This window comes from Capra hircus, chromosome 1 (genome assembly GCF_001704415.2).
Source record: "Capra hircus breed San Clemente chromosome 1, ASM170441v1, whole genome shotgun sequence".
Classification (NCBI taxonomy): domain Eukaryota; kingdom Metazoa; phylum Chordata; class Mammalia; order Artiodactyla; family Bovidae; genus Capra; species Capra hircus.
In genome coordinates this window covers 71,478,589-71,503,921 of record NC_030808.1, presented here as the reverse complement: position 1 = coordinate 71,503,921, position 25,333 = coordinate 71,478,589, and the positions used below count along the sequence as shown (strand labels likewise).

General features: G+C 37.1%; 1 protein-coding gene across 7 annotated transcripts in view; it reads left to right on the top strand.

Annotated features, from left to right (window-relative positions):
* Positions 1-25,333, top strand: part of DLG1 (discs large MAGUK scaffold protein 1) — a 266,358-nt gene that overhangs the window by 9,818 nt on the left and 231,207 nt on the right. For all 7 annotated transcript variants that reach the window (XM_013963634.2, XM_013963625.2, XM_013963629.2 and 4 more), the window contains exon 4: positions 12,186-12,352. In XM_013963634.2, coding sequence (XP_013819088.1) covers positions 12,186-12,352 — 167 coding nt within the window. The remainder of the gene's footprint in view (positions 1-12,185; positions 12,353-25,333) is intronic.

The following is a 25,333-nucleotide window of genomic DNA, read 5'->3' as shown; positions in this document are numbered from 1 at the left end:
ATATTTACTGTATTCAAATTCTGTCATGGCTTCTTTTTTCAACATTTAAAATTTTAATACATTTGTAAATTATTTTGAATTGAAGTATGAGATTGCTTGTTTTTTAATATAAATTTGTTATTCTCCCTTAAACATTTAAAAAATTATTAGACTTTTTCAGCATTTTTAGGTTTATAGAAAAATTGAGTGGAAAGCACAGTTTCCATATTCTTACCATTGCACACTCCCATTTCTCATATCATTGACATTTTTATTGGTGTGGTATATTTGTTACAGTTGATAAGCCAGTATTAAATTAACTAAAGTCCATAGTTTATATTAAGATTTGCTCTTTGTGTCAAAACATTGATAAACTTAACATATACATTTGTTGCTTTGACAAATGTATTCACTGTTACAGTATCATCCAGGATAGTTTCACTCCCCTAGAAATCTGTGTTCCACATATTTATCCCTCTGTCCTTCTCACCAAACCCCTGGCAACCACTGATCTTTCCGCTGTCTCTTGCTCCACCTGTTCTCTTTCTCCCTCCTCCTAAATCCCTGGGAACCAGTTATCTTTTTATTGTCTGTATAGTTACGCCTTTTCCAGAATGTTATATAGTTAAAATCTCAAGTGTGTGGCCTTTTCATATTAATTTCTTTCCCATAGCAATATGCATTTTGCTTATCAAAGATAAGGTTTCTCCATGTCTTTTCATGGCTTGATAGCGCATATCTATTTTAAGTTTTTAAAGACTTTATTTTTTAGAGCAATTTTAGATTCACAGCAAAATTGAGAAGAAGGTACCTGCCCTCACACATGCATAGACTCTCTCATATTTGGCATCTCCCATGAGAGTGGTGCATTTGCCACAGTTGATGAACCTGCATGAGCACATTATTATCACCCAAAGTCCATAGTTTGACCTTAGTATTCACTCTTGGGTTTGTATAGTCTGTAGGTTTGGACAAATGTGTGATGACCTGTGTCTACCATTGTAGACAGATACTTATGTATATCCACGACACTATACAGAATAGTTTTACTGTCCTAAAAATCCTCTGTACTCTGCCTATTCACCTCTCTCATCTCCAACCCCTGGCAATCACTGATATTTTTACTCTCTGTATTGTGATGTTTTCCAGAATGGCATAAAATTGGAATATATGCATGTAGCCTTTTTACATTGGCATATACAGCATATAGCCTTTTTACATTGGCTTCTTTCACTTAGTAGTATTCATTTAAGGTTCCTCCACATACATGGGTGTTTTCTGTTGTTGTTTTTAAGTGTTGAATGATATTCTGTTGTCTGGATGTACTGCAGTTTATTCATTCACCTATCCAAGGATGTTTGGGTTGCTTCCAGCTTTTGGCAGTCATGAATAAAGTTGCTATAAACATCTGTGTGCAGGTCTTTCTGTGGACATAAGTTTTCATCTCATTTGGATAAATATTGAGGAATATGATTGCTGGATTATGTGGTAAGAGTGTGTTCAGTTTTGTAAGAAACCACCAAACCCCTTTCCAAAGTGGCTGTATCATTTTGTATCCCTACTGGTAGTGAATGAGAATTCCTGTTGTTTCATTTTTTGCCAGCAGTAGTTGTTGTCAGTGTTCTGTATTTTGACCTTTCTAATAGATGTACAGTGATACCTTGTTTTAATGTCCATATCCCTGATGATATATGGTGGAATATCTTTTCATATGCCTGTTTGCCATCTGTGTGTCTTCTTTGTCAAAGTATCTGTTAAGGTTTATTTTTAAAAAATATTTATTTGGCTGCTTCAGGTGTTAGGTGTGGCATGTGGGATCTTTGATCTTCATTGTGGCAGGAGCAATCTTTAGTTATGGCATGTGGGATCTCTCAGTTGTGGCATGCAAATTCCTTAGTTGCAGCTTGTGATGTTTAGTTCCTTGACCAGGGATTGAACCTACTCCCCTGCATTGACAACCCACTCCAGTATTCTTACCCGAAAAACTCCATGGGCAGAGGAGCCTGGTGGGGTACAGTCCATAGGGTTGCAAAGAGTTGGACACAACTGAGCATGCATGCACACAGCCCTGCAGTGGGAGCTGGGAGTTTTAGCCAGTGGGCCACCAGGGAAGTCGCACCAGTTAAGGTGTTTTTCTTAATATTTTTTCCATTAACTAGAATATTACTCATAGATTAGAGATGTCACCTATATTATATTGAAAGAGTGAAGGCAAAAGGAGTAGAGCAGCAGAGGAGGCGATGGTAATATAGCATCATTGACTCAAAGAACATGAATCTGAGCAGTCTCTGGGAGATAGTGGATGACAGAGGAGCCTAACATGCTGCAGTCTATGGTTTCAGAGTCGGACACGACTCAGCAACTAAACAACAACAAATTGTAACTAGAAGCTAGAAAACTTTTCCTCGAGTTCCTTTGAGGGTATTTCTGAACTTCTGTACTTCCCTTACTCCTAGTGTTTGCAAACTTTAAATTTTAGCAAGAAAATAATAAATATTTACTTAGATTTGAAGACTTCTGAAGTATATGTATCTTAGAGATTTCCAAATAGACAAAGTTTTGTAACAGGTAGAAATGATTCGTCTCAGTACTGTTAGACTAATTACTTGTATTTAAGTTTAATATTTGAGAATTTTTCTGTTGTATGTGGTATAGTTTTGTGATCTTATAATTTAGATCTTTGTTCAGGAGCTGGGGAACTAGTTTGGTCCAAAACAGTGAAAGCACATGCAAACTACAAATGGAAAACGAGTAATGGATTGATAAGACTGATCTGTAGCATCAACAGAATCAGTATTTTCAACTGTGAGTCAACTAAAGGCTAGTTTTCCTCTAATATAAGTTTTAATATTTTTGTATTTTTGTGTTTTCTCTTCTTGCCTGCTTTAGTGCATCATTATTTTCAAAGGAAATAATCTTTTTCAAGGATGATAAAATACATCAGACATTTTAATGATATGTCTGGTATATATCTGAGTGAGCTATGTGTATTTTCAGATGAGTATGGGATCACTCTTGTCTATTTAATGGCAGTCATTTTAATTACCACCACATTCTCCCATTTTCTTTACACTTTAATAGTAAATGATTTACTATGATTTAAAATACAGTTACCAAATTTTTATAGAAATCTACCTTTGTAGGTGCTTTAAATAGGAAAGATTTAGGTGTTGTATAAATTTTTCCTCAATTATCTCAGTCTCCCAAAGACATTATTGTTCATCTTTTAATTCTCTTGTTTTACTTCAAGAGTATATACACTCTGTTAATATTGATTGGCTGAATGTGTTAAGTGTTCAGAGTAAACTCATTAATTCTTTATTTTCATGAAGTTGATCTTTTAAGAATAACTTGGATTTTCAGACATTGGCATGTTGAATAGACTTTTAGGAAATAGAGATTGGGATTATACTAGAATTTACCTTGTTTGTTTTTGTCTTATATTTGTATATTAACTTGTTTTACTTTAGACTACATACCTTATGGTTTACTCCATGTTATACTCTCTAGTTTAGAAAACTCTAAAGGAAAAAGTAGGACATATTTTGAATCCTAGAATGTTACTTTGTAGAAATATTTACTTGTCATGATGATAATCTAATTTTTTCTGAATCTTTATGGTTACAGTCAGTGATGATAACTCTCTTCCGACGTATACAATGTAGATTCACTGAAAAACAGAGACTGCATGGGAAATATAAAATATTGATACTTGAGACTCCTAAGAAAAGCTCAATTTGTGTGTGCAGTTTTTCCAGGGGGTGCCTTTTTTGTTTAGGTCACCTTTGAAAAAGCTTCACAGATACTACTGAAGGAATTGTAATTGAGAACTAGTTTCTGAAGACGTATTATTACTTGCTCACTTCTGTTGTCTTGGGATACCCTGAAGATGAAGTGTGGGGGACAAATGAAATAAAGTGAATAAACTGGAATGTTAGTCAAGATGGAATATGAGTCAAGAATTAAGATGTAGTGTGTGTGTGTGTATATATATATTTTAAGGAAAGTGATAATAACTAACAACCTATCATTTCAAAAATATCACCATACTATACCTATATATATTATGGAGAAGGCAGTGGCACCCCACTGCAGTACTCTTGCCTGGAAAATACCATGGACGGAGGAGCCTGGTGGGCTGTAGTCCATGGGGTCGCTAAGAGTTGGACATGACTGAGCGACTTCGCTTTCAATTTTCACTTACATGCATTGGAGAAGGAAATGGCAACCCACTCCAGTGTTCTTGCCTGGAGAATCCCAGGGACGGGGGAGCCTGGTGGGCTGGCGTCTATGGGGTCGCATAGAATCGGACATGACTGAAGTGACTTAGCAGCAGGAGTAGCAACATACATACGTTAACAAATATGTCAGTACTTTTGCTTATGGTTTTAGTTAGCCAGGTATGGTAACAATCTCTTTTTAAATTGGGTCTTATCTGACAGTATTAGTTCTCCTGACCCTAGTAAGAAGCAAAGAACGAAATAGCTGAAATAAATGTTATCAGTTGAGTTCAGTTGCTCAGTCATATCCAACTCCTTGCAACCCAATGAACCGCAGCTTGCCAGACCTCCCTGTCCATCACAAACTACGGGAGTTTACCGAAACTCATGTCCATTGAGTTGGTGATGCCATCCAACCATCTCATCCTCTGTTGTCCCCTTCTCCTCCTTCCCTCAATCCTTCCCAACATCAGGGTCTTTTCAAATGAGTCAGCTCTTCGCATCAGGTGGCCAAAGTATTGGAGTTTCAGCTTCAACATCAGTCCTTCCAATGAACACCTGGGACTGATCTATAGAATGGACTGGTTGGATCTCCTTGCAGTCCAAGGGACTCTCAAGAGTATTCTCCAACACCACAGTTCAAAAGCATCAATTTGTCAGTGCTCAGCTTTCTTTATAGTCCAACTCTCACATCCATACATGACTACTGGAAAAACCAAAGCCTTGACTAGATGGATCTTTGTTGGCAAAGTAATGTCTCTGCTTTTTAATACACTGTCTAGGTTGGTCATAACTTTCCTTCCAGGGAGTAAGCGTCTTTTAATTTCATGGCTGCAGTCACCATCTGCAATGATTTTGGAGCCCCCAGAAATAAAGTCAGCCACTGTTTCCCCATCTATTTCCCATGAAATGATGGGATGGATGCCACGATCTTCGTTTTCTGAATGTTGTGCTTTAAGCCAACTTTTTCGCTTTCTTCTTTCACTTTCATCAAGAGGCTTTTTAGTTCCTCTTCACTTTCTGCCATAAGGGTGGTATCATCTGCATATCTGAGGTTATTGATATTTCTCCCGGCAATCTTGATTCCAGCTTGTGTTTCATCCAGCTCAGCGTTTCTCATGATGTACTCTGCATAGAAGTTAAATAAGCAGGGTGACAATATATAGCCTTGACGTACTCCTTTTCCTATTTGGAACTAGTCTGTTGTTCCATGTCCAGTTCTAACTGTTGCTTCCTGACCTACATACAGGTTTCTCAAGAGGCAGGTCAGGTGGTCTGGTATTCCCATCTCTTTCAGAATTTTCCACAGTTTCTTGTGATCCGCACAGTCAAAGGCTTTGACGTAGTCAGTAAAGCAGAAATAGATGTTTTTCTGGAACTCTTGCTTTTTCCATGATCCGTTGGACGTTGGCAATTTGATCTCTGGTTCCTCTGCCTTTTCTAAAACCAGCTTGAACATCTGGAAGTTCACAGTTCACATATTGCTGAAGCCTGGCTTGGAGAATTTTGAGTATTAGTTTACTAGCGTGTGAGATGAGTGCAATTGTGTGGTAGTTTGAGCATTCTTTGGCTTTGCCTTTCTTAGGGATTGGAATGAAAACTGACCTTTTCCAGTCCTGTGGCCACTGCTGAGTTTTCCACATTTGCTGACGTATTGAGTGTGGCACTTTCACAGCATCATCTTTTAGAATTTGAAATAACTGGAATTCCATCACCTCCACTAGCTTTGTTCGTAGTGATACTTCTTAAGGCCCGCATATTATATCCCATATACTTTATTCATTTAAACTCCCTAGAATCTCATTCAACTTATTTTTTATTGTGATAAAGTATAATATATATATCACATAAAATTTACCATTTTTAAGTGTGCAGTTCAGTGACATTGAGTAATTCCACGCTGTTCTGTTGCTATCGCCACTATCCATGTCTGGAATGTTTTTACTATCTCAAATTGAATTTCCTTAAAAAAAAAAAAATTTTTATTTATTTATTTATGGCTGTCCTGGATCTTCATCGCTTTGCTGGGCTTTCTCCAGTTGCAGTGAGCAGGGGCTACTTTTTGTTGTGGTGCAGGAGCTTCTCGTTGCAGTGGCTTCTCTTGTTGCAGAGCACGGGCTTTAAGGCACGCAGGCCCCAGTAGTTGCAGCACATGAGCTCATTAGTTGTGGATCTCGGGCCCTGGAGTGCTGACTCAGTAGTTGTGGCGCATAGGCTGAGTTGTCTTGCGGCATGTGGAATCTTGCATCAGTGTCCCCTGCATTGGCAAGTAAATTCTTAACCACTGGACCACCAGAGAAGTCCCCAAACTGAACTTCTTTCCCTGTTAAACAGTAACTCCACATTCTCTTCTTTTCCCAGTCTGTGGGAATACATTTTCTTTCTATCTCTATGTACTTGACTATTCTAGGTTTCTCATAGAAATGGAATTATACAATATTTGTCCTTTTGTGTTTGACTTACCCTACTTAGCATCATATCTCTTCAAGATTCATTTATCTATGTGGTAGATTTAATCAGAATTTTATTCCTTTTAAAGGGTGAATAATAATACATTGTTTTTATATACCACATTTCATTTATTAACCGTTCATCTGTTGATGAACATTTAGGTTGTCTTCACCTTTTGGTTATTGTTAATAATGCTGCTGTGAACATGGGTATATAAATATCTGTTTGAGTCCTTACTTTCAGTTCTTTTGGGTATACCCATAAGTGGAATTGCTGGATCAGATGATGAGTCTGTGTTTTAATATTTTGAGAAACCACCATATACATTCCACAGTGTATGTGGAAAACATACACTGTTTTCTATAGTGACTGCATTATTTATATTCCTACCAACAATGACTGTTTTGTTAATAATAGCCATCCTGATGGATGTTTACTCAGCTTGTATTTCTTAAGTATGTTATAGCCAATAATGTGGATATTTGGTTCTCTAGTCCATAGGAGCTCAGATTCAGCAAATTAGGACTGTTTGATAGCTTAATGTAAGACCTAGAAATGAGGCATTTCGATTGATAAAAGCAAGTTGCAAGTGAACTTTTGAAAAATTCATCTAGGAAACTCTTTATTCCTTGACCATTAAACGTTTACTCTGAGTTATATTATGGGCTTCCCAGGTGGCTACACCAGGATGCAGTGGCGGGGCCTGGCTCCCCTCTGGGAACCTTGGGTGAGAGGGGGCATGAGGGAATACCAGGTTGGAAGGCTGGTCTCCCTGTGAACTGAGGGGATCGTCAGGTTTTTTTTAGCTGACTTTCCGGAAACTGAGCTAGAAGTTCCACCCAGTTCTGTCCAACCCCACATGCAGCCCAAGCTGTTTAGCCATAACATCGAAGTAAGAGATGTTTGTTTTCACTTATAAATCTAAGAAAATGAAATAAATGAATCAATATAATAAAATAAAAACAGACTCACAGATACAGAGAATGGACTAGCAGCTAGCCAGTGGGGAGAGAGGCAAGATAGAGTAGTAGATTAATAGAGATAAATTACTAGGTATAAGATATTTAAGATACAAAGATTTAATGTACAACACAGGGTCGCTCAGATGGTAAAGAATCTGCCCGAAGTGCAGGAGACCTTGTTTTGATCCCTAGGTCAGGAAGATCCTTTGGAGAAGGGAATGGCAATCCACTCCAGTATTCTTGCCTGGAGAATCCCATGGATAGAGGAGCCTGACAGGCTACAGTTCATGGGGTTGCAAAGAGTTGGACACCACTGAGCGACTAACCCCCCCACCCCCCCACCCCCCCACAGGTAGCACCAGTGGTAAAGAATCTGCCTGCCAGTGCAGGAGACATAAGAGACACAGGTTTGGTCCCTGAATCAGGAAGATCCCCTGTAGGAGTAGGAAATTGGCAGCCCACTCCAGTATTCTTGCCTGGGAGAATTCCATGGGCAGAGGAGCCTGGTGGGCTATAGTTCATGGGGCCGCAAAGAGCTGGACACACCTGAGTGACTGAGCATACACAGAGCACTGAATTATATAATTAGTCTAGATTTCTGTTGTCCTATACTGTAGCCACTTAGCCGCTTGTGGGTATTCGACTTCAGTTCAGTTGCTCAGTCGTGTCCGACTCTTTGCGACCCCATGAATCGCAGCATGCCAGGCCTCCCTGTCCATCACCAACTCCTGGAGTTTACCCAGACTCATGTCCATCGAGTTGGTGATGCCATCCAGCCATCTCATCCTCTGTAGTCCCCTTCTCCTCCTGCCCCCAATCCCTCCCAGCATCAGGGTCTTTTCCAATGAGTCAACTCTCCGCATGAGGTGGCCAAAGTATTGGAGTTTCAGCTTCAGCATCAGTCCTTCCAGTGAACACTCACGACTGGTCTCCTTTAGGATGGACTGGTTGAATCTCCTTGCAGTCCAAGGGACTCTCAAGAGTCTTCTCCAACACCACAGTTCAAAAGCATCAATTCTTCGGCTCTCAGCTTTCTTCACAGTCCAACTCTCATATCCATACATGACGACTGGAAAAACCATAGCCTTGACTAGACGGACCTTTGTTGGCAAAGTAATGTCTCTGCTTGTTAATATGCTCTCTAGGTTGGTCATAACTTTCCTTCCAAGGAGTAAGTGGGTATTTAATTAAACCTAAATAAAATTATAAATTCAGTTCCTCAGTCACACTAATCGCATTTTTTTTATTTTTATTTTTTTTTGATAGTTTTAAATCTTTATTAATGCAAATTGACTTGATACTGTAAACATATACAGATGAGTGCTCAGGTTTTCCCTTGTTCTCACCACACACTGAGGTAGGATTAATAACAAGCTTTGCACATAGGCACAATTTCAATAATGAACATAGTTGAGCCCTCTCTCCCAAACTGGTCAATTTTCCTCTCCAAAAAGGAATGTCCCATTTGCTTTATTTTATTTTTATTTTTATTTTTAAAATTTTTAAATCTTTAATTCTTACATGCGTTCCCAAACATGTGAACCCCCCTCCCACCTCCCTCCCCATAACATCTCTCTGGGTCATCCCCATGCACCAGCCCCAAGCATGCTGTATCCTGCGTCAGACATAGACTGGCGCTAATCGCATTTTAAATGCCCAAGAGCCGTATGGCTACTGTATTGGGTAGTAAGCTATAGAACATTTTTTTATAATTTATTTATTTTATTTTAGTTTATTTTTTTACTTTACAATACTGTATTGGTTTTGTCATACATTGACATAAATCCACCACAGGTGCACATGAGTTTCCAACTCTGAACCCCTCTCCCACCACCATCACCATATCATCTCTCTGGGTCATCCCAGTGCACCAGCCCCAAGCATCCTGTATCCTTTGTCAAACCTAGACTAGTGATTCGTTTCTTACATGATAGTATACATGTTTCAATGCCATTCTCCCAAGTCATCCCACCCTCTCCCTCTCCCACAGAGTCCAAAAGTCTGTTCTTTACATCTGTGTCTCTTTTGCTGTCTTGCATACAGGGTTATCATTACCATCTTTCTAAATTCCATATTTATGTGATAGTATACTGTATTGGTGTTTTTCTTTCTGGCTTACTTCACTCTGTATAATCGGCTCCAGTTTCATCCACCTCATTAGAACGGATTCAAATGTATTCTTTTTAATGGCTGAGTAATACTCCATTGTGTATATGTACCACAGCTTTCTTATCCGTTCGTCTGCTGATGGACATCTAGGTTGCTTCCATGTCCTGGCTATTATAAACAGTGCTGCAATAGAACATTTATCATTGCAGAAAGTTATTTTGGACAAAACTGGTCTAAAATTTTAAAAGATTTTATTAAAAGGCAGTATATTAGTATTTCGGTTAATTACAGAATAAAAGGTCGCATAGAAATTTAAAATCTGAAACTTCATTTACAGTATTGGAAAATACAAAAATTTTATGTACTGACTCAGGTTATTTATCTTGAGATTGGTAACTGACCAATTGCTCAACACTTATTTAGTGCTCTTAGGGGGCGTAATACTATGCTAAGAGTGTTTTGTTTGTTTTGTTTTTGTGGAGGAGGTTAAAAATCTTTCTCTAGATAGGTAGGTAGATCTACGAGTATTTATCTTCTACATAAATAAGATATCTCCTACATATATGGAAATATATGTTTTGCTACACAAGTATATACATACTCTTGGACACATGTTTATCTTATACAAAAAAAACTTTTTCTCTAATATATTCTGGAAAATAGTCTGTATTTAACTTTCCCTAATTATTGTCACAATGTCTTTCATAGTTCACCCTCCCCAGCCTTCCCCAAACACACACACACACACACCAGTTAAGGCTTTGACATTGCAGTTAGTTGCTCTGTCTTTTCTATTTCCTTTATACAGAAAAATCCTTAATTTTAAACAATTTATTTTCTCTTTCATGACACTGAAAGATACCAGGACAGTGTCTTGTAGAATGTCTTCATCTGGATCAGTTTTGTTCTTTGCTTTTCTGATATCATTTAACATGTTCCTCTGTCCCTTGTATTTTCTTTGAACTAGAAGTTGGTTCTAGAGACTTGATTTGGATTCAGGTTAAAAATTTTTGTTTGATAAGAATCTTTTTTAGCTAACTCTCTGAATTTGAGGTTTGACTCTTCCATGATGCTTATGTGAAGAGTTGACATAGTGATTCATGGTTTATAAAATGCTTTTACACACAGTTTTCCACAGTAATATTAACATCTTGTGAAATAGGTTGATATTATCCTCACTGTCAGACTTTAATTTTTATTAACCTTTTACCTAGAAAGTTCTACAGTTCCATTGGTTATCAAAACCAATGTCTTTTGATGTTTTTTAAAGGAGATACTAATGTTTTCATCATGTTAAGAAACAAATAAAAGTTATCCTTTCTAAGTGTTATTTATGGATGTCTCTGGTGGCTCAGTGGTAAAGAATCCACCTGCCAATGCAAGAGATGCGGGTTTGATCCCTGGATCGGGAAGATCCACTGGAGAAGGAAATGGCAACTCACTCCTGTATTCCTGCATGGGAGATCCCTGGCAAGAGGAGCCTGGAAAGCTACAGTCCGTGGGGTTGCAAAAGAGTCGGACTCAGCGAATTTACAGTTATTGACTTTGGTTCTATACAAGATAATACCCCATCTTTGCTGTTAAATAATAATTTCCCTCCTTTAAAAAATATCAACTCAAAATTATACCAGAAGATAAATAAAAAACTAGTAGTGGTGTACTTAAACATTATATAACTACCATTCAGAGTTTCTGAGCAGTATAACCAATGTTAATATACTAAATTCATGTCATTCTAGTTGATAACAGAGTAACTTAATCTTCCAAATTATTCTATGTTTCTATAAGTACATTTATCATTTCTTTTAGTGTTTTGTCATACTTTTAACTGATTGTTTCTAAAATAACAGAATATTTTAACTTACCATTTTTAACTATTTGAATGTGAGGGTATCTAAAAATATTTCATAATCCTGTGATTTTGTATTAAAGTATTATTCTTTTTTTGTCACAACTTTGGTTACTAGGGCAGTTAAACCACTTGAGTGGTTTATATTCCAAACCTGGGTATTGGTGATACAAATTCATAAAATATCAGTAATGACTTATTTCTGCAGAATTCAAAATAATGATATTAACTTCTGTCTTGAGGAGCTGCGTATGTGCCAGTGTGCACTTTACATGCATTACATGAATCCTTGTAACAGTTCACAGTAATAAGAGGCAGGTTATCAGAGGTTAAGTAACTTGCCTATACAGGTGATAGTAGGGTGATGAAGTAGGGATTTGAGCTCAGCACTGACTATGAAGTATAAAAAGCCTGTGACTTTTACACTGTGCCCTGCAGGTTCTGATACAACTAATGAAATAAAATACTCACTGTTTAAGTACATTATAAGATTGGATTTACTTTACTAATTTGAGTAAAAGTTTTGCTTTTGAGTTATATTGTTTTAGCAATGCATAGTTTAATTAGAAAATACAAATTACTTTTGAAATTTTCTTTTCCTTTCCTCACCTCTAGATATTCAAGAATTTTATGAAGTGACCTTACTGGATAATCCAAAATGTATAGATCATTCAAAGCAGTCTGAACCAATACAGCCTGTAAATACTTGGGAAATTTCCAGCCTTCCAAGCACTACTGTAACTTCAGAAACACTGCCAAGCAGCCTTAGCCCTAGTGTAGAGGTAAGATAAAAATTGTCCTTAAGCTGTTTTCAGTGATCAATTAATTAGGGCTCCTAAGTTTTTTCATTTTATTAAGATGGATGTTTTGTGGGAGTATCATTTATTATGGTGTGAAAAAGATGGGATTAAAAATATTTTTGAAGAAAAACCTCAGAATTTCTGGTACTCCTGTCTTAAAATGTAAATGGTTCAAAGTATGAAATACTTGACTATTAAAGTATTACTATAGTCTTATTAGTGTTACTTTAGCCTTATTAGTCTTAGTATTACTTAAAGTCTTTAGACTATTAAAGAATACTCTGCATGGTAAACATCAGCAAGGCTCCTTTCTGGGATAATTAGATAGAAACTACTTTGAAAAGGTAGTTTTGCTCTGGTATTTTTTTTTTCAAACAGCAGCTGTTACATTTATCCCTAGGATTCTCTCTTTATTGGCTTGAAGGATTGCATTGTTAAATCTCACTAGAGACTAATCAATAAAGCTTAAGGACAGCATTGATTTCTCTATTGTTTTTGAAGTTAAAAATTGTATTTCTTTGAGTTTTCATAACTATTTTAATGTTCTTTTTTGTTGTGATCTTTTATTGCTGATGGAGTTATATATGGCATAACAGAGATGTGAAGCATTTTGTAATGAGGATTCTGTCTGAGGCACATTAGTCATTTGAAGGTGGTTGTCTGACTGACTTTGATTCTAGTATCTTCTAATTACTGCTGGAGAAGTGCCTGGAAAATTGAATCAGGGAAAAGTATTGGTAGGCAGCAACCACATAGCCCTTTGTTAATGAAATAGAGAAATTCTCAGTTTCCTCTTATATGACAGAACATAGAACTATAGAATTTTAGAGCCAGAAGAATCAGAGAACATCTCATCCCCAACCCCACCCCCTTCATCTAAAAGATGAAGAAATTGCGATCCAGACAAAAATAAATAACTTGACCCAGTTTATGTGGCTAATTTGGGCAAGTCTACCTTCTGATTTTGGACATCATAATACCCATTTCACAGTTCTCCTTATGAACTGTAGTATGTCCTTATGTTTTTCTCTTTGGTTAGAAATTCTAGTGTTATATTACCAGTGTGACCTTATTTTCCTATTTTATTGTTTTTGTCATTTTCTCTTAGATAATTTCAGTTTCTGTTCCCTTTATTAGATATATCATTTGTACTTACCTTAGTCCATTTCAGACAGATGTTTAAAATGTTAATCAGTAATATAGTTTCTGTTTCACGTTTATTGTATAAAGAATTTTAAGAACCATGTGAAATTTTAAGAGAATTGGCTTCTTATTTAATAACTTTATTTTTCTACTGTCTCATGTATGGTGCTCAGCTATAATTATAAAGCATAGAGTTCTTGAAATTGATTTGTCTAATTTTATAGGAGACTAAAAGTAAATGTGCATTAAGGTTAAATAAATGGACAGTTCTGCATGCTGGAAGTTAATTTCCATATAGATTTTAGTCTGAAAGATGAACTATGCATTGAATTCCATTAAGAATAGTATTGGAAACATTTTAACTTTTATAAAATTGTGAGGCACTGGTGCCTAGAATGCTTTTTGCATTGCTGGGTTCTGCATCTCCTGAAAGGTATATTATGGACATAGTTAAGGTATCTAAAATTAATAGGAAAATAATACCCTTCAGACTGCAAATATCAGACCTTATTAATTAGGAATGTAGAGGAGAAAGAAATATGGTTACAAAATGTTGTATAGGGCTTGGCGCATGGAAAATGCTGTAGTGGTGTTTGAAATCTGTACCCATTCATGGGTGGACTTAGTAAGGGGAAGTTGAGATATGTCCATCAAGTCCTAGATTTGATCAACAAAGAGAAGAATCTGTGAGCTAAGGTCAGTTGAAGGCAAGTACTGTTTTGCAGAGAGGACAGAATACCTGAAGATGTTAATCTGAAAATGCAAATAGTTTTGAAATACACTGGTGGATGACAGTTATAAGACTTAAAAAATAATAAGCTTGGCATATTTGGAGATTGGATTTTTTTTCTTTTGAGGGAAAGAAGGAAAGGATGTTCCCATGTTAGCCATCCATTTATGCTTCGTTTGGACAGAAAACATGCTTAAGTGACCTTTAACTTGACCGCTTATTTCAGTTCCTACTTTAGACTCTTAGGGGCACAGTGTTTGGGACTGAGAAGAGAGTTGGATCATTTAATTCACCTCACATGTTTTACCCAGTGGAAGATAATCTGCTGACTTGAATTTAAACAAATGCAAACAAAAGTTTTTATTGGACTATAACTTGAAAAAATGAAAATCATGAAAATATTTTGTCTTACACAAAAACTTAGAGTATTTTTACACAGTGCCCTAATTTTTTCAGACAAAATGGCGTGCATCATGATCTTATCTCTTTCACTTTGTGTTCACTTTTGCAGGACTGTCTTGAAGAGTTACTTTTGCAAAAAGTATTTGAGATTGATCAATTTCTACCTGGGCTTTACTTTCTTATCCTCTTAAAGTAAAAATTTTTGTCTTGGAAAGCATCTATCCACTTTTCTTTCTTGCCTTTTTATTTTTTTAACCATTGATAACTGATCTAACTCTTGCAAGATTCCCATTGTCACTTAATATGTAGCCATATGATTGTTTTTCTTCTATGTCTTCTGATGTAATAAAATAAGAATTAGTGCTATTTTTTAAAGTATTAATTAGTATCATAATATTAATTAGTATTCCATTTAGTTATACCTTTTTTGACTTTGGTATATCTTTCTTTTACTTTGAACATATGCCTAGTGAGATGTTTGGAAATGTTTGTGTAATATTAATGATTATGGGTGATGGGGATATTTTTTCTTCTTAGTACTTTTCTGTTACTTTTTAAAATTAATGAGCATGTGTCATTTTTATAAAAACAAATCCACTGTAAAATAAGAGCAATTACTTTTAGAGATTGTAAGGAGAAGAGTATTTGAAAGGAAGCAAAATGCAAGAGTAGGAGAAACTGCCTGATTGAAAGAGAAATTCCAATAGAGGGGGCATCCACATTCTTTTTGTCTGCTCAAACAGGATGCCATAGACTGAGTGGCTTATCAATAACACAGATCTGTTTTTCACAATTTTGGAGAATGGGAAGTCCAAGATCAGATCACTAATAGATTCACTGTGTAGTGAGGGCTCACTTTCTGGTTCATCAGTGACCATTTTCTTGTGTCCTCATCACCAAAGAAGGTGTGAAGAAGCTCTCTGAGATTTCTTTTGTACAAGCACTAAAGCTATTCACAAAAGTCCTACTCTGGAGACATAATCACTTCCCAAAGGCCCCATTTGTTAATACTGTCACATTTGGGGTTAGAATTTCAACCTGTGAATTTGGAAAAGGATACTTTTAGTCTGTGGTAATCCTGGTCCTGATGATACAGTACATTTCAAATGGATCAAAGATTCAAAGGTTAAAAAAAAAACCCATAAAAATAAACTTTTAAATCACTTTTGGATAGAGTGAAAGCTTTTCTAAACATGACAACAAAGAAAATCTTGAAAAATTCAAAGAAAAGGTCACTGACTGTAGAATTTCTTTGTGGACTTCACAGAGTTTGATTGTTTGAAATTTGATTGTAGAATTTCTATATCTTGAAAGATACAATGAAGAAATAAGAAATGATACACTGGGAAGAAATTCCATCATATATAAAAAAAGGAATGAATTTCTAACCTTTTTAACTCAGGAAACCTCTTATAGGTCAGTAAGAAGAAAAAGGCCAAATTCAATAGGAAAGTGACCAAAGGATAGGAGTGGGCAGTTTGGAGGAAAAGAAATTTAAACAGGCCAATAAACCTTTGAAGAGATGGTCAATATAACTTAAAAAAAATGAACAGAATATTTTTCACTAACTTGACTGTCAAGGATTCAATATGAGGAAACAGGAACTCTTATACTGTTGGTAGGAGAATACTGTGGTATAACATTTTTAAAGATAGCTTGACAGTAAATATTCATACCCTTTGATCCAGTATATGTCATGGATGGACTCTCACAAACTATTAATATATATTAAAAATATATGTATGTTCATTACAATATTACTTGTAATATTAGTAAAAAACAAAACAATCTAAATGATTATCAATGAGAAACTGGATAAACATGTTATTGTACAGCCACTTAATGCAATATAAAGTAGCAGGCATAAAAATAAAGTTTCTGTATCTCCTATATGTTATTAAATGATTGAAAGCAGGTTGTAGATCAAAAAGTATAGTGTGACTCTGTGATAAAAGAGACTTAATTTAGGTAGATTAAAAAGAAAGTCTTTATGATTATACAGTAGAGGTGTCGAGTAGATTCAAGGGATTAAATCTGGTAGAGTCCCTGGAGAATTAAGGACGGAGGTTTGTAACACTGTACAAGAAACAGTAACCATAAGCAAAGTGGTTGTCTGAGGAGGCTTTACAAATAGCTGAGGAAAGAAGGGAAGTGAAAAGCAAGGCAGAAACGGAAAGATAGATTCAGCTGTATGCAGGGCTCTAGAGACTAGCAAGGAGAGATGAGGCCTTCCTCTTTGAACAGTGCAAAATAGAGGGAAACAATAGAAGAGGAAAGACTAGAGCTCTCTTCAAGAAAATTGGAGATATCAAGGAAACATCTCATGCAAAGATGGGCACAGTAAAGGACAGAAATGATAAGGACCCAACAGAAGCAGAAGAGAGTAGAACAGGTGGCAAGAATACACAGAACTATACAAAAAAGGTCTTAATGACCAGGATAACCATGATGATGTGGTTATTCACCTAGAGCCAGATATCCTGGAGTGTGAAGTCAAGTGGGCCTTAGGAAGCATCACTATAAGCAAAGCTGGTGGAGCTGATGGAATTCCAGCTGAGCTATTTCAAATCCTAAAAGATGATGCTGTGAAAGTGTTATACTCAGTATGCCAGGAAATTTGGAAAAGTCAGCAATGGCCACAGGACTAGAAAAGGTCAGTTTTCATTCCAGTCCCAAAAAAGGACAATGCCAAAGAATGTTCAGACTGCCGCACAATTGCACTCATTTCACATGCTAGCAAGATAATGCTCAAAATCCTTCAAGCTAGACTTCAACAGTATGTAAACCAAGAACTTCCAGATACACAGCTGAGTTTAGAAAAGGCAGAGGAACCAAAGATCAAATTGCCAGCGTACATTGGCTCATAGAAAAAGCAAAAGAATTTCAGAAAACATCTCTGCTTCATTGACTACGTTAAAGCCTTTGTGTGGGTCACAACAAACTGGATAATTCTTCAAGACATGGGAATACCAGACCACCTTACCTGCCTCCTGCAAAACCTGTGTGCAGGTCAAGAAGCAACAGTTAGGACTGGACATGGAACAACAGACTGATCCAAAACTGGGGAAAGAGTAAATCAAGGAATGTTGTCATCCTGCTTATTTAACTTATATGCAGAGTACATCATGCGAAATGCAGGGCCGGATGAATCACAAGCTGGAATCAAGATTGCCAGGTGAAATAACAATCTCATGTATGCAGATGATAAACTACTCTAATGGCAGAAGGTGAAGAGAAACTAGAGCTGCTTGAGGAGGGTGAAATAGGAGAGTGAAAAAGCTGGCTTAAAACTCAGCATTCAGAAAACTAAGATCTTGGCTTCTGATCCCATCACTTCATGGCAAATAGAAGGGAAAAAAGTTAGAAGCAGTGACAGCTTTTATTTTCTTGAGCTCCAGAATCCCTGCAGACAGTGACTACAGCCATGAAATTAACTGATGCTTGCTTCTTGGAAGAAAAGCTATGACAAACCTCGACTGCATATTAAAAAGCAGAGACATCACTTTGCCGACAGAGGTTCATATAGTCAAAACTAGGGTTTTTGTCATGTACGGATGTGAGAGTTGGACCATAAAGTCTGACCGCTGAAGAATTGATGTTTTTGAACTGTGGTGGTGGTGAAGACTCTTGAGAGTCCCTTGGACTGCAAAGAGATCAGATCAGTCAATTCTAAAGAAAATCAGCCTTGAATATTCTTTGGAAGGACTGATGCTAAAGCTCTAATACTTTGGCCATCTGATGTGAAGAGCTGACTTCTTGGAAAAGATCCTGATGCTGGAAAAGATTAAAGGCTGGAGGAGAAGAGGGCAGCAGAGGATGAGGTGGTTAGATAGCATCACCGACTCAATGGACATGAATTTGAGCAAACTGTGGAAAATTCTGAAAGAGATGGGAATACCAGACTACCTGACCTGCCTCTTGAGAAACCTATATGGAGGTCAGGAAGCAACAGTTAGAACTGGACACGGAACAACAGAATGGTTCCAAATAGGAAAAGGAGTACGTCAAGGGTATATATTGTCACCTTGCTTATTTAACATATATGCAGAGTACATCATGAGAAATGCTGGGCTGGAAGAAGCACAAGCTGAATCAAGGTTGCTGGGAGAAATATCAATAACCTCAGATATGCAGATGATACCACCCTTATGGCAGAAAGTGAAGAAGAACTTAAGAGCCTTTTGATGAAAGTGAAAGAGGAGAGTGAAAAAGTTGGCTTAAAGCTCAACATTCAGAAAACAAAGATCATGGCATCTGGTCCCATCACTTCATGGGAAATAGATGGGGAAACAGTGGAAACAGTGCCTGATTTTATTTTTTTGGGCTCCAAAATCACTGCGGATAGTGATTGCAGCCATGAAATTAAAAGATGCTTACTCCTTGGAAGGAAAGTTATGAGCAACCTAGACAGCATATTAAGAAGCAGAAACATTGCTAACAAAGGTCCGTCTAGTCAAGGCTATGGTTTTTCCAGTGGTCATGTATAGATGTGAGAGTTGAACTATAAAGAAAGCTGAGCGCCAAAGAATTGATGCTTTTGAACTGTGGTGTTGGAGAAGACTCTTGAGAGTCCCTTGGCCTATAAGGAGATCCAACCAGTCCATCCTAAAGGAGATCAGTCCTGGGTGTTCATTGGAGGGACTGATGTTGAACCTGAAACTCCAGTACTTTGGCCACCTGATGCAGAGAGGTGACTCATTAGAAAAGATCCTGATGCTGGGAAAGATTGAGGGTAGGAGGAGAACGGGACAGTAGAGGATGAGATGGTTGGATGGCATCACCGACACAATGGACATGGGCTTGGGTGGGCTCCAGGAGTTGGTGATGGACAGGGAGGCCTGGCGTGCTGCTGTTCATGGTGTCACAAAGAGTCAGACATGACTGACCGACAGATTTGAACTGAACTGGGAGATAGTGGAGGACAGGGAAGCCTGATGTGCTGTAGTCTGTGGGGTCACAAAGAGTCAAACATGACTTAGCAACTGAACAGCAGTAGAGCAAAAATAATAGACAGGGAATCCACTTTCAGTAATGTAGTCTTGTTTTCAGTTGCCTCTGCTATCTTTCGGTCCCCCTTTTCAGCCCTTGTGAGTTCATTTTTATGGGAGCGAAATTACCTGACTCAGTGGCATAGGGAGGATATCTCTTTTCCCTTTCTGTTTGACCTTGTATTTAATGCTGTAAAATAATCCACCTGCTTTAATTTGAGTTAGGAGATAGTAAAAGCATATATTCAGTCTACCAGGTTTAATCTAAAGTCCTCTAAACAGTAACTTTATACGTTTTTTGAAGTACCATGTAATATTCATATGTAAAGGTACAGAAATTATAAATGTATAGCTTGATGAATGGAGGAGGCAATGGCACCCTGCTCCAGTACTCTTGCCTGGAAAAATCCCATGGATGGAGCAGTCTGGTGGGCTGCCGTCTCTGGGGTTGCACAGAGACGGACATGACTGAAGCCGCTTAGCAGTAGCAGCCGCAGCTTGATGAATTACTGCATTGTGAATACATCAGGTCAGGGGGAATAAATGGAGTGACTGCTAATGGGTTCTGGAATTAGACAGTGATGATGGTTGCAAAACTCTGTGAATATACTAAAAACCACTGAATTGTGCACTTTAAAATTTGGTGAATTTTATAGTATGTCCTTTATATTTCAATTTTAAAAAAGAAATATACCAGTACCCCCAAATCTCCCTCTTCCCTTTCATATTCACTACCTACTCCCCTTTCCTCAAAGGGCTATATTAATTTCCAACACCATAGATCAGTTTTGCCTCTTTGAAAAGTATATATTAAGAGAGTCATATAGTATGTACTCTAACTTCTTGTATCTAGTTTTTTTTCAGATTTGAATTTCATTCATAATTTGAAGTTTTCCCATTATTACTGCTGTTTAATATTCCATTGTATGATATAACCATACTGTATTTATCCATTCTGTTGATGATGAATATTTGACTTGTTTCTACTTTTGGGTTAGTGCTGTTTTGAATATTCTTTTATGGTTTTATCTGCCATAGCACAGTGTTTAAGTTCTTAAAAATCACCATACTTTGCAAAGGTGTTCAATAAAAATCACAGGGCTTATATATTTAGAAAATGGGGCAAAATTTAAAACTTGTAGGTGCCATATATACCAAAGCTAAGGACCTAATGAAAATGGCAGCATGGTTTCGTAAATGTTAAATGATTAACAAATGCATAAGTTACAATATATATGACATTTTACCATGGAAAAAAAATCATGCTTGATATGGGAGTGTGTGTCCTGGTTGAGGCTTGTGAGTTATTGTGAAGTGCTGGTGGGGAGATTTATCTGAAAGTAAAGGAAAAGTTACACCACCAGTGTGACTCATAACACTCAAACTAAAGCCTGAAATATGTACATTTTATGTGTTCCTATGTGTCTTTTTCCATCTGGGTTCAATTTTCTGTCCTTACCTAGTGTTTCTCATAGATTGGATTGTGCATAAGCAAATGTAGAATTTGTGCTTTGATCATATTGTTTCTTAATACATCAGTTGCACTGGAACAAATTTACATTTTTAGAATAACAGCAGAACTGTGTACATTTTTTGGGCACCTGTGTATGCATTTCTGTTGCTTATATACCCAGTTGTGAAAATGATATGTTTAACTTTAGTACATAATGGAAACAATTTTGCAAAAATGATTATACCTGTTTTTATTAATATAATTGCCACCAGTATGTGTGTTTCATTTTTCATGTAATGGTCAACACTTGTTGTCATTAGTCTTTTTATTAATAATTTCAGCCATTTTGGCAGGTGTGTACTGGTACTTCACAGCTGTATTTGCACTTCCTCATTAACATGATTAACAAACAACTTTTCATATGTTTACTGTTCATTTTGCTATCTTTTTTGAAGTGTTCAAGTTTTTAATGCACTTTGCTGAGTTATGTTTTCTATCTTATGATTTGTTGGAGGTCTCTATCTGGAATGATTCCTTTGTCAGGTATATGTGTAATATGTATTTTTTTCCCCTCTCTGAAGCATTCTTTTTAATCTTTTAATTATCAAGTACAATCTTTTAATAATCAAGATTTCTTTTATATAGTTAAATTTATGCTTAATGCTTTTTGTGCCTTTTGAAGTGTTTTCCAACTCTTAGGTCATAAAGATATTCTACTGTATTATTTGTTAGAGCCTTTTATTTTGAGTTTCACATTTACATCTAATTTGTGTTGCAATTTGCAAAGTTCCACATGAATCAACATTCCAGTATGTCTCATTCTTGCCACTCTAGTCTAAACTATCCTCATTTTTTGCCTAGATTCTTGGCCTGTCTGTATTCGCACTTTCCCTTATTGAATTTATGACCAGTTTATTTACAGGATTATCTTTATAAAATGCAAATTATGTCATTACCTTTCATTGGATTTCTATTCCTCTCAGAATGAAGTAGGAAATCCCTCATGAGACTCAGAAATCCCAAATTGGCCACTGCCTGTTTCTCCATTCATTCTTTAGAATTCTTTTCTTCTTTGGTCACTGGTCATTATATTTTGAATGTCAATTCATTTAGTCAACAGATACTGAGTACGTATTGTATATGATGCATTTATCTAGTAGGTTAGAAGGTGATAAGTGATTCGAGAGGAAAGAAAGGGGAGGGGATTAAGAAGAACAGGGATGCCAGATTGTGTGTGGGGGGGATGCTTTGCAGTTTTAAATAGGGTATTTATGATAGGCCTGGTTGAGGTGATACTTGTGTAAAGAATTGGAAGTTAATGCAACTCTTTGAGGTATAACCAGTGTAAAGACCAAGGCAAGAAGAAGGCTGGAATATATGAGAAATAGCAGTATGGCCAGTGGGGCTAGAGCAGAGTGAATAAGGAGCAGTGGGAGATGAGGTCAGAGTGTAAGACAGGGGCAGATCATGTGAGGCATTTGCAGTTTGGGAGCAGAGGAGTGGCATCGTTTAACCTAACCTTTAAAAGGATCATTGAGGGTGTCTTGTTGAAAGTTCGCTGTAGTAAGGGTAGAGCAGGAAACCTGTTAGGAATCTGTTTGAGTAATTCAGTTAAGGGTGGATCTATGTGATACTGGAGTTGCTAAAGGGAAAAGAATAGACCAGCAAACATGTAGAGTCAACATTTACTAATGTTTTATAACATTTGCCTTTTCTCTGTATGTGTATTTGGGGAGTCTATTTGAAAATCAGGCATAGACATCATGCACTTAACTTGTAAAACTTCATATGTCTCCCAAAGTCAAATGTTCTCCTGTGTAACTTTACAACTATTATCACACCTAAGAAAGTTAATAAATATTATTAAATTATCTCTCCAATCTACAATTGATTCTGATCTATCTTTTAGGACTTTTAAAAAGCCAATTAAGATTCATGTACTCAATTTAATCATTAAGTCAATTTTTATCTGAATTTCCTTGATAACAGAACTTGAGGTAGAGAGCTAATGCTTTATTAGGTACTTTATTTAGAGAGTTCCTTTACTCCTAGGGAGCACAAGTAAGGGAAAAGGTGAATAAGCTGGAAATAAGGAAAAACTAATACAAGGATGCTTCCTGCCACTAAGTGTGACTGATTGCTGAATCTTGAGTATAACATCTCAGAGAAACCATAGTGAATTTATCTTCTGGCTTCTGGTGACCATCAGTTCCCCTGCACTTCAGGGTTGTGGATTTGTCGGTGCAGGGGATATGGTATTTGGTTTTACAGGAAAGCTGCAAGTAAGGAGGTGAGAGGGTGAACTGAGGATGACAGGCCAGAGGCACGAGGTGTTGCCAGGGCGCGCAGCATGAAAAGCAGATGTGAAGGTCTGGGGGCAGGCAATGCAGTGAGTCAGGAGGGCACATACCAAACCTGGTACATTGTCTTTACTCGCTTAAAATCTAGAGGAATGGCCTCCCCATCTTTTTTTACCCCTTTAAATGACTTTTTGAAGAGACCATGCCAGTTGTCTTATAGTATAATACATATTGTGTATTCGTTTAGCAGTCTGTTTTTTCATGTTAAGTCATTTCAATAAGTCTTACATTTCTGATAACAGAAGTTAGATGTCAAGGTTGATTAGACTCATTTTTGGTAAGCAGACTTCATAATGATATATAGTACTTTAGATCGCATCACAGCAGGAAACATACGATATCAGGTTGTTGCACTTGTGATGGTTAAGTATGATTACTTAGAGGTGGGGACCTCCAGATCCTCCTTGTACAGTTAGGATTTTCTCTTTGTAGTTATTAAGTATCTTTGGGGGTAGCACTTTAGCACCTTGTATTGAGTGAATATTTACCTGATTCGCCCATTAATGATCTTTGCCTACATCACTTAATTCCATTGGAAGTTTCAAAACATGTTGATTATCCTTTCTAATTTTATCATTCCATTTGTATTTATTAGTTAGTGTTCTTCTGTAAAAAGTACTTATCCCTATCAGTTAGGGTTGTAACTTTGTTTCTCCTAAAAAGATAGGGTAAAGTTTATATTTTCTTTTAATAACCAATTTTTAGAGTAGGTTGTGTGATGGTTCCCTGCAAAGGTGACTAAATAGCCCTACACCCACACTTTATTCTTGATTTTCTGAATAAAACTATCACTATATAAAAAAAAACACAACTATCACTGTGGACTGAAGGATGTTATTTAGTGTTTACAGTCTATCTCAGTTATTCAGTTCAGTAGTTCAGTCATGTCTGACTCTTTGCGACCCCATGGACTGCAGCACGCCAGGCTTCCCTGTCCATCACCAACTCCTGGAGTTTACTCAAACTCATGTCCATCGCGTTGGTGATGCCATCCAGCAATCTCATCCTCTGTCGTCCCCTTTTCCTCCTGTCCCCAATCCCTCCCAGCATCAGTGTCTTTTCCAGTGAGTCAGCTCTTCGCATCAAGTGGCCAAAGTACTGGAGTTTCAGCTTCAGCATCAGTCCTTCCAATGAATATTCAGGTCTGATTTTCTTTAGGATGGACTGGTTGGATCTGTTTGCAGTCCAAGGGACTCTCAAGAGTCTTCTCCAACACCACAGTTTGAAAGCATCATTTCGGCACACAGCTTTCTCTATAGTCCAACTCTCACATCCATACATGACCATTGGAAAAACCATAGCTTTGACTAGATGGACCTTTATTGGTAAAGCAGTGTCTTTGCTTTTTAATATGATGTCTAGGTCCGTCATAGCTTTTTTTCCAAGGAGCAAGTGTCTTTTAATTTCATGGCTGCAGTTACCATCTGCAGTGATTTTGGAGCCCCCTAAAATAAAGTCTTTGACTGTGCGGATCATAATAAACTGTGGAAAATTCTGAAAGAGATTGGAATACCAGACCACCTGACCTGCCTCTTGAGAAATTTGTATGCAGGTCAGAAGCAACAGTTAGAACTGGACATGGAACAACAGACTGATTCCAAATAGGAAAAGGAGTATGTCAAGGCTGTATATTGTCACCCTGCTTATTTAACTTATATGCAGAGTACATCATGAGAAACGCTGGGCTGGAAGAAGCACAAGCTGAATCAAGATTACCGGGAGAAATATTAATAACCTCAGATATGCAGATGACACCACCCTTATGGCAGAAAGTGAAGAGGAACTAAAAAGCCTCTTGATGAACGTGAAAGAGGAGAGTGAAAAAGTTGGCTTAAAGCTCAACATTCAGAAAATGAAGATCATGGCATCCGGTCCCATCACTTCATG